The 10,731-nt window shown below is 44.7% G+C and overlaps 1 protein-coding gene across 1 annotated transcript in view; it reads left to right on the forward strand.

The window, feature by feature from the left end:
- Positions 1–10,697, forward strand: part of galnt14 (UDP-N-acetyl-alpha-D-galactosamine:polypeptide N-acetylgalactosaminyltransferase 14 (GalNAc-T14)) — a 92,011-nt gene extending 81,314 nt beyond the window's left edge. Inside the window, exons 8-12 of the mRNA XM_031865935.1 lie at positions 368–471; positions 2,900–3,026; positions 6,252–6,344; positions 7,504–7,587; positions 9,021–10,697. Of these exons, the coding sequence (XP_031721795.1) occupies positions 368–471; positions 2,900–3,026; positions 6,252–6,344; positions 7,504–7,587; positions 9,021–9,249 (637 nt within the window). The 3' untranslated portion in view covers positions 9,250–10,697. The remainder of the gene's footprint in view (positions 1–367; positions 472–2,899; positions 3,027–6,251; positions 6,345–7,503; positions 7,588–9,020) is intronic.
- Positions 10,698–10,731: the final 34 nt, after the last annotated feature.

The following is a 10,731-nucleotide window of genomic DNA, read 5'->3' on the forward strand; positions in this document are numbered from 1 at the left end:
CACACACACACACACACACACACATACTGACTGCTATTTGCAGGCAGTGACAGCAGGATACTTTTTGATAAACAGAGGGTATTTGATGACGCATGCTGGCCCTCAGCTAATCACTCACCACATTGTCCAGATCATGATTCAGCCTCGGTTTAGTAGGAAAGTGTGTGTGTGTGTGTGTGTGTGTGTGTGTGTGTGAGAGAGAGAGAGTGTTTGTGTGGCGTTTGTCTATTTTGGAAAACACAGAGAGCAACAAAAGTGGTGAATGAACCTTTTTACTTTTCGATTTGATCAGATCCTGGAGAAGTTAAAACACACACAGACACCACACTCACGTCTCTTCCCTCTTGTTGCTGTTTCTCTCTGACAGGACTCCCATCATCGCGGGCGGCCTCTTCGTGATTGACAGGTCCTGGTTCAATCACCTCGGCAAATACGACACGGCCATGGACATCTGGGGCGGGGAGAACTTCGGTGAGTCGTCTTTTTCCTGGTGACCACACGGATCAATCATTTCAGGGGGAAAGTAGAATCAAGGAAATAAGCATCAAAGCATGTCAACAGTTAGCTTTCAGCGTTCAGACAAACGTAATTCATGTATTTCATTTTCATCAGAATTTGTTTGTAACGCAGTCATAGTGACGCAAACTGATTTCTGAGCCAGAATGCAGAGGTTTGAATGTTGATCCTCTTTTTTGGCTTCTGCAACCCTTGATAGTCTGACGGTATGCTTTCATCGTTGTTCTGCCCAAAGAGCGCTGCTGAAAGTTAAACAGAAATGTAAAAAACAGACCCGGTATTCTAGTTAAAAACTCTTCAATCTGAGAAGACAGCAGGCAGACTGTCAGTTACTCATTTGCACTTTATTCAGCTTCTCGTAAGTCTACCTACTGCAACATCGTCACTAAATGCATCTAATTATTACAGTATGTGTTATTATATATCATAGTGTCTATATAGTATATGTAGGATGTTTTTTAACATGTTATTGTGAGTATCACATCTCCCACCCACCAGCCCCGTCGTATAAACTAATAAAACACAAGGATGTGTACCCTAGAAATCACCTTAACATCAAATATTAATACCACTGCTGTGAGCAGCTGAGTGAAGGTGAACCTTTCATTCAGCAGTCCTTACAGTCTGACATCCATCCAGCAGCAACATCTGGCTCTCCTGCTGCTACCTGCCTGCAGTCATCTGAACTGTGCGTGTGTGTGTGTGTGTGTGTGTGTGCGTGTGTGTGCGTGTGTGTGTGTGTGTGTGCGTGTGCGTGTGTGTGTGCCTGCACTCTCAGTAACAGTGTTTGAGTCAGTTTGCTTATTGCTGTACTGCTTTTCTCAGATCAATGAAAGACTGTTAGCCTGTTTTTCCTCTCCTTCTGACGTGCACACACACACACACACACACACACACACACACACACACACACACACACACACACTCATTTGCGCTCTGTGGTGTTTCTGTCAGTCTCACAGGCTGGGTGTCAGTATCTCAGTATCTTGCTGACTTCTCTTGTTCTCCTTTGTACTCTCTGGTGTTTCATCTTTACCTCCATCTCTCCTCTTCCTCATCAAACCGGGTCCACGCTCTCATTTTCTCTTCCTCTCACCAATTCTCTCTCTCTCTCTCTCTTTCTCTCCCTCTTATTCGCTGTAAAACTTTGTAGTTCGCAGCATCTCGTTCTTTGGGGAAGCTCTGTTACTTCTCTTTGTCTCTCCCCGGAGCTCAGACAGCAGCTCTGCCGGTTACATTTAACTAACACACACACACACACACACACACACACACACACACGATGCAGAGGGAATGAGCACAGTGTAAGCAGGTCAAATGAACACATTCTGCACACGTGCACATTCACACTGCATCAGACAAACAAATTCAGAGTCCGTCAGTGCGGATCGTCGAATGTTCAGAGAGGTTTGTCCCAAAAAATGACAAGGAGACAAAACTTCAAAGAACACCAAGACTTACCAGGAAGACACATATTAAAGTTACTGTGAGGAACTTTTAACTGGTTCTGAACCAGTCTCAGTGTAGTCCTGATCCTCTATATGAACCAGTCTCAGTGTAGTCCTGATCCTCTATCAGACCTCCATCAGTAAAGAGACCATCAGAGAGAAGATGGTCTGTTTCTATAGAGTTATTCTTGATGCTCGTCATCGGAGCCACCGGGTCGAATTCTGGTGAAACCAGATGAACTCATGCAGGTTCACCAGAACCTCCTTCAGCTCAGACTCCAGCAGAGACTGGTCCACCATGGACAGACCCAGATCCTCCAGCAGAGACCGGTCCACCATGGACAGACCCAGATCCGGCTTCACCGCAGCCTTGGTCCTCTGCAGTCGGAGCTCCGGAGGGAGGAGGAGAGCTCAGCTCCCGGCACCAGCAGCGTCTCCTCCTCCTCCTCCTCCTCCTCCTCCTCCTCCTCCAGGAGCAGAGCTTCTCTTCTCTGGGAGTCAACACCAACACCACGCTGCTGGAGACCCAGGACGTATTGCTGGACCCTGCTGGAGGGAAGGGAGGAACCAGGACTGAGAGGGGCAGACTGTGAAGATGAGAGGTTTTCTAAAGGGACTCTGGAGCTCAGAAACACTACCACTGAACACAGGGACCAACAGAATCAACAAAACAATACAAAAGAACGTCACCAAGTGCCTCATAATGAAAAGAAGACAACAGACTTAAGATGAGTTCCACAAAAACAGGAAATGTTGCACACCGAGGGCTCGCACATCTATTCCTGACATGGTGTCTGGGTTGTTTGTTGGACTGAGAAAAGAAAATAGAAAATAAATGAAAGCCCTTTTGTTTTCACCAGTGGCTCGGTGAGAAGAATGAATGGAGAAATACAGACGATGCACGAGTTAAACGTCGGGTGTTTACCTGCTTGCAGAGATCTCGTTCCGGGTGTGGCAGTGTGGCGGCAGTCTGGAGATCCTGCCCTGCAGCAGAGTGGGTCACGTCTTCAGGAAGAAACACCCGTACGTCTTCCCCGACGGTAACGCCAACACCTACATCAAGTAAGTGTCTTCGTAATGTCAGAATTTCCTTTCTGGGGGTTATTTGAATGTATGCAGTATGTCAAGACTGCAGCAACACTTGTAGTACAAATAACTTTATAAGCAGGATTGTTTCTTCTGATCCATGCACCTCGGAGGTTAAGGCACAGAACTGATCAAAGATTTCCTTTGTCAGTTAGTCCTTTTTCATGCTGAATGACTTATTTTCTTCTGAGTGAATCTCTGGAAAACACAAGAATCAAAGTGGTGCTTCTGTGTGATTCTTTGTGGAGGAACTCAGTTTTACAGATCTGTCGAGTGTAAGTGAACAGACCAAGTTGGACCAAGTCCATTCCATCTGGATTAACCCGACAGAAACCTCCATAGTTCCTGTCCAAGCCCGACCGGAGCCCGAACCGCAGCGGCAGTTCTGCTCCCGAGCCCTTAACCAGCTCAAGTCTTTTCAGTGCGGTAACAGACGTCTGTGACCCGATCCCCGACATGCACCTTCTCCGACCCAACGTTCAGCACAGTCATAAGCCATCATCGCCATATGTATCAAACAGAGACTGAATAACATTTCCCCTCATTAACGGGAGTCTGTTCTATAAGCTGCTGTCAGTGACGTGATATTCAAGCAGCAGCGTAAAAAGACAATACAGTCAACGTTAATGTTTGAATCATATCATAATAATCTTTTCCAACCAACTATTTGTCCTTTCCGATAATCATTTCACAGCACTTAGTCACTAACCTACCTGACTAATGATCACACGGACGTTCCAGCTGACTGATCTGCTGTTTGACTGATGTAACACGCAGGAAACATGTCGTGCGGCGCTCGCTTGCACTCTGAGCCGTGTGTCGCCGCCACCGAAAGAGCTGCTCACATCATTGTTAAAGTGGATTTACAGCTGCCTGGGAGCCTTTGAGCTGCGAGTACAATATCATCCTATTACCATAAGCTGTGTTCTGTTCTCTGCCCCTTTCAAACGGTTCAAACTGAAAGATGTTTACAGGCAGTCCAGTAATCCATTAACGGCACTAACGTGCTCGGGCCGCGTGCGGATTGATCTCATATTAAATAGATTCATCATGGTTACAATAAGGATGCTGGTTCCATTCAGATATACTGACTTGAGGTGCACTTTTACTGCATGGCGTGTTTGTCAATGTGTTGTACAAGAACAAGGAAATGGTGCGGTGACAGTGTTCAAAACGTTTCTCTGTCCCCTTTGTTAGTGAATATCATATAACGTATACAAGAAGTGGGCGTAGTCGTCGTGACGTCATCTATTGGTTTGTGAACTGCCGTTTTGAATGACTGGAGTTGTCGTCATATTGTTTTTTTGCAACCAGTGAACAGGAAGTGACCATATCTGGACTGAGGAGGAGTGAAGTACAGACGTTGTATACGGCTCTGGTAGAGACCTGTCAATCACCGTGTAGCCCCGCCCTAAAGCATCCCCTGCTTTATGGTCTGTGTGACTCTAAATGGACCATAATGTACTAAATGAACATCATGCTGTATTGAAGAAGACTTGAAACTAGAGATTGAGACCATAAACTCATGTTCACAATGTTTACTGAGGTAATAAATCAAGAGAGAAGTAGAGTCATTTTCTCATAGACTTCTATACAACCAGAGGAGTCGCCCCCTGGTGGACACTAGAGAGAATGCAGCTTTAAGACACTTCCACATTGGCTTCACTTTTCAGAACCGGAGGTCGCAGCCGGTTGAATATCCGTGTATAGAAAGGCATTCTGGGAAACCTTGTAAACGACAAACTGTAGAAGAAGACAAGTGAGCTCACAGAAAACAAAATTACAGCGCTTTATCACAAAACAACTCCTGGGATCCAGTGAACGCCACACCGACGATTCATCTGGAGTGTTACTCCTTTAACAGTTCAGTAATTCAGGAACCTCGGGCATGTGAGCAAGGCATTTACACTGCCAGGGTTGGAAGTTAGGATCCCCTTGAGGCCTAATGGGCGGAGCTGCCAGGTCGGATTGGTTTCAGCCCCCCCCCCCCCAAAAACGAGCGCTCCACGCTGCTCAACGGCACTCTGGAGCGAAGCCTCTCCGCCAAACGGCTCGTATAAACTTATTGTTTTGTGTCAACCAGCTAATTCACGCCAGCTCTGAGACTTTCTTCTTGTTCCTCCTGTCGGGGCTGTTCATCCGCCCGTGTCGCTCCTTGTCGGTCGTAACTGAGGCAGCATCTGTTCTGTGCGGATGACGGCGGTGATGCCTTTTTGTTCGTATCACGATGACCCGATGTTTGTGATCAACACCGCTCGCCCCAAACAAAGCTACAGTTGTTTGCTCCGCCGGTTAATTAGCCGGAGGCTCGACGCCGGCAGTCTGAGTTATGAATATGCTAAATAATAATAGCTGCTTAATAATTACGATTACAAAGATTATGCTGGTTCCCGCTCCCTCGCCGAGGCCTGCTGCTGTGTCCTGTGTGTGTGTGTGTATCTATATGTGTGTGTGTGCAATGATTGATTTCTTTTAATTGTAAGCCTGTGTGTGACACGTATTTATGTTTGTACGCCTACAAGCATCTCATATCCTCCCTCTCTTCCCCTTTCATTAAACCGCCACAGCCAGTGTGTGTGTAGCGCCTGTAATGGAGGGTTTCTATCATTTCAATGAGATAGTTCACAGCTCAGAGAAACTCAGCTAATAGCTAATTACTACAGAGAGAGAGAGAGAAGGAGGGAGAGAAGAGGAGTAAATGGAGGGGTTCAGAGATAAAGAAAATGTGCTCCAGTGTCGGTGAATGAAGCGCAGGGCCGAAGTGAATGAGAGGTACAGCAGTAGGATTTACAGCCGGTGTAAACCTGCAGTATGTGTCCGGATATCTGGAAAGAACAACAAGTTAATGGTGGGTGTTGGTCCAGACCACATCTGGAGGGGGGCTGTTCTCTCTGCAGCAGGTGAACTCTGCTGATGTCTGTTCTTTACTCGTTTCCTTCCCTCTTTGCAGCAGCTTCTCCTCTATTTCACTGTGGTTAAAATATCAGGTGATGGAGGAGAGGACAGACCTCGTCCTCTTACTCTGGGGTTCTCAAGCTTCTTTAACTTAAAGGAACAGTGTGTAACATTTAACTAATTGGCAGCTATGGAATATAATATTCATAACTGTGGTTTAATCAGTGTATAATCACCTGAAATTAAGAATCATGAAATTAGATTGTGAGGCACCAAGGTTTTAATTCTGTGTGTTTGTGGATACAGGAACACACGTCGCACAGCTGAGGTGTGGATGGACGACTTCAGTCTCTTTTACTACTCTGCTCGGCCTGCAGCACGAGGGAAATCCTACGGAGAGTAAGAACACACACACACACACACACCCTTATGATCACACAGCTGATTTTCACACTGGCCTGGTTCCAGATCTCTGAATTGGCCGCAAATCTCCAATCAGGACTGTTGTTGTGCTTGTTGATGGCTCCAGTTCTTTAGTTGGAAAAAAAACCAATCTGAGTTTTGTGGGTGAGGTTAGGAATAGAGATGTCGTCTTCTTGTAGCAGAGCCAGAAAGAAAGCAACAGAAAAGCGTTCACGTCTGGTGGTTAAACACGAACACCAGTGAAGCGCAACGTCCCGGTTTGTTTCTGGGTGGGTACGGTTTGTTTCTTGTTAATCTCGGCTATAAACCGTCAAATAATGGAAGAAAATCTTTGCCAATTTCAACGCCAACCAAGGGGGGGGATTGGCACAACTTTACAGATTGTTGCAACTTGTGGAAGGTGACAGAAATACAAACTCTTAAAATGTGTTAAGTGCCCCGAGCAGCATCTGCAGCTGTGCTTCACCACAATAACTAAAAGCTGTGACTCGAATAGGGCCATAAAGTAGACATGTATATTGATCTGCATTAGTGCCCACGATGAACTATTACAACCAGAATACTAACAGCAGTGAATAGAGAACCGTGACTCAATCCCTGGACGTTTAACCGAAACATTACAGAGTAACTGAACAACCCCTGAAAATGTTTTTGCTGACGTCCAATAGTTAAAGTTTAACTGAAACGCAGCTTTTCAACCTGGCGTGTTACTCTTTAAACATAAAATAAATGGTTTACATCGGACCAGAGTTTGGTCCCCAAACAGGAGGCGAGTCCCCACAATGTGAGTAACACAATAATCATGAAGAACACAGCGGGAACAGACATTGAAGCCCACAACTGTGCTCAAATGTCAGCGTTTATCTGTCAGACACAGGTAAACGCTGACATTTAAACACAACTGGAGGCTTTCACCTGCCTTTCCACATCACACACTTCCATTATTTGTCCAGGCGGTACGTTCCTTTTTAAATATCATTATGAATATTTTTGGCATGTCTGGTTATTTTATGAGCACTTCCTCGTGTCTTAGTGTAAGTCACAAGGGTTCTGAATATCTGATCGACTGTTTATGCGGCTGCTTCAGTCTTTCATCTGAACGTCTGATTGTGTGTGTTTGTTTGTGTGTCACCAGCATCCGAGGCAGAGTGGAGCTCCGCAAGAAGCTCAAGTGCAAATCCTTTAAGTGGTACTTGGACAACGTCTACCCGGAGCTCAAGTAAGTGTGTGTGTGTGTGTGTGTGTGAGTGTGTGTGTGTGTGTGTGTGGAATATGACTCAGCCTGGAGGAGCTTTGTCACACGCTTTACGCCAGCGTAATGAACTGGGACCATGGAGACTGTGCCACAAGTTCTTACCAAGTTTCTATAAATCAGGATATCTCTGCATCTGCTGCTCTGTCCTCCAACTTTAGTACCCTCATCCTTCCCAGGGACACCAAACGAAAACTAGCTACAATTAAAGATGATCGGCGAAAACACAAGCGGTTTGGTTCCAAATCTGTGGCTAGTTTTGCAGATCTTATGATACGGTCAGAACATATTTACCTGCGTTTTGATGCCATCAGCACACAGGGCAGGTATTATGGTTGTAAATGACACAGCTGTCTTTATCAAACACTGCACACCTCTGCAACGCTTTGTGTTGTCTGCAAAGGCGGTGCACGATGCACGCATCTGTTCTTATCAGTCACATGTCCACAGTGAGTGTACACCCACCTTCAACCACACCCAGGCCATCTTCCTGTCTCTTTACACCTCAGTCATTGTCTTTGTAATAAATCTCTCCCTTCGTCCTGATTGGCTGAGCTCCAACAGGCCCTGTCTGCACCCACACACACCCACACACACACACACACACACACATACATGAACACACGATAACACTTACCGACGTCACACGCCCTGGCAGTGATTCTTATATACAGTATTCTAATTTTACACGCACATAAATGCCAATACAAATGTTTTTAAGACACATAAGCACTCTCATTTAAACACTCTCTATCTTTCAAACACACTTCAATACACACACACTCACACACACTTAAATACGCATTTATCCACTGAAGGCTGGTGTTAATCCCCCAGAATGGAATTAACAGGCTTGATCTCAGGAGAGGACGGACCTGACCCTTAAAAAACGCAGAATAACCTTTAACGGGTTATTAAAACAGAGAGAGATAGCAGATTGAATTAATGCTACAGGGCTTAAGCCCGAGTTTATAGCGCGGCCGAGGATGTAACAAGAAAAGACTGAGAAAGTTCATCAAAGAGGAAGATTGGGAAGAAACTTTCTGAAGTAATGAGTTTGGAGAAGCGTGGCCTTAAGCAGGATTCGTTAAAAGGTGCATCGGGCGCGTCGTTTTGATGAATCACTGTCAAATTAACTGTGATATCTTGATGTAGTTAATGAGACTATGCGGAGATGATTGGGGTCTTCTGTCTCATCTCAGTGAGGCTGTTAGTGTATCTTAAAATGAAGACGATATATCCTCCAAACCCAGCTGCTTTCACTTTGGGTAAATGTGGTTTTGGAGATAAAAGAGTCACTCAGATCAACAAAAATAAACTTTTTTCACTTACTTTTAGTGGTTTTAAGCTATGTAGTTTTGATATGTATTTTTGTATTAACTCTATGTTCCCTGCATCAGAGTCCCAGACGACTCTGACTCTCAGTCCGGGGTGATCAAACAGCGGCAGAACTGTCTGGAGCTTCGCCGGCTGGAGGGCCAGGAGCTGCCCGTCCTCACGCTGGCCCCGTGCATCGGAACAGAGGGGGTCCCCTCCAGCAACCAGGTGAGTCGACCAGGACCTCAGAAAGACAATGTTTGTGACGCAGAAAATTATGTAGCTCTCCTCCGCCATGAAGAGGCAGGATGAACAGATGAATCTGGGATGAAGTGAACAGTGAACACATCTATAGACGGTTAATAAAAAGGTCGTCAAATCGTCTGATGTGAAATTATAACCTGGGGGGTTTCAACCAAAGAATGTTTCGTCGAAAAGTTGTTCAACGTTCTGTGTCATAAAGCCACTACATAATCTGTAGGTGATCGTTGCATCTTTCAGAATGTTCTGATATTTCCTTCAGTGCTGGTGTCCAATGGTGTCTGCAGCAGTGTGTTTTTGTAATGCTACCACTGGAGGGCGCTAAATTCAGATGCACATAGTGGCTTTAAAACAAAACATATTATAGGTATTCAAAACATTATTTTTAATTAAATCTGTAGATTCACCCTCAAAATGTTCCGAGCTTCTTCTCTTAAATAGTGAGTATGTATGTATGTAGGACATGTGTCATGAGTTGCTGGTGGAAAGAAGAAGAAAATATTTATTATTTATTTATTAAGACGGATGAGGACATATTGCTCACTTCTCTCACTCTCGCTCTCATAGGTCATGATAGATGTAAAGAGAGAGATGTCAAACTAAAGCATAATAGAGTTACAACAGAAGGTGACACTTTAGATTTACCTCTTACATGGCAATATGGATGCAAAAAGACGGAACATGAAATCGCAATTGTGACTCGTCCTCAGTAAAGAAAGATTAATCCAGGATCTTTTATACGACTATTGATTTTTGTAATGAATGCTTTTGAAGATGCTCAAACAGCAACAACAACAAAGTTATTGCTGAAGTATGATTAAAAACTCACCCTGAGACCCTGAGAAGGTTTCTCTCATTAATTTAGAGTAGATTTAAGTCCACAGGATAAAGGTAATTGATACCCCACAGAGGCCGTGATATTTACATACAGTAGTACAGACAAATATGAATACCCTTTAAAAGGAAATAAGTAGCTGGTGTTCTATATATTTTTGAATATAATTGATGCTGAAGTTCTTAATAAATATACTTACTGCATGCAGCAAGGTTACTAATAATTTACAGGTAAACTGCAAGTCCCCCCATGGCAATAAAAACAGACATAAAAAAATTCTATTTGCACTTATATTTTATACATTTTCCCATTCCCTTTTGTTTTTAAAATGCCCAGAAGTGGTCCACATTTGGTTAGTGTGAAACGATAGTCCACTGTTGGTAATATAGGAGTGTTTGTGTGCGCGCGCGTGTGCGCGTGTTCTGCCTTCTCTCCACCATAATTAATACCCGTAGGATTCTCATTATTCTGTGTTGAGAGCGAGTGTGGAGGCTGTGATCCGCCCTAACAAGCCGCCTCGCAGAGAGCAAACATGTCAGCAGCTGAAATGCCCTGAAGGCTGGGGAGGCTGGCCTGTGACTGGAAGGTTGCTGGTTCAAGTCCCTTAACTAACAAGGAAAAACACTGAGATGTGTGTGTGTGTAGGTGTGCGTGTGTGTGTGTGTGTGTGTGTGTGTGTGTGTGTGTGTGTGTGTGTG

This window comes from Anarrhichthys ocellatus, unplaced genomic scaffold, assembly GCF_004355925.1.
Source record: "Anarrhichthys ocellatus isolate YVR2014 unplaced genomic scaffold, GSC_Weel_1.0 scaffold34, whole genome shotgun sequence".
In the NCBI taxonomy this organism is placed as follows: domain Eukaryota; kingdom Metazoa; phylum Chordata; class Actinopteri; order Perciformes; family Anarhichadidae; genus Anarrhichthys; species Anarrhichthys ocellatus.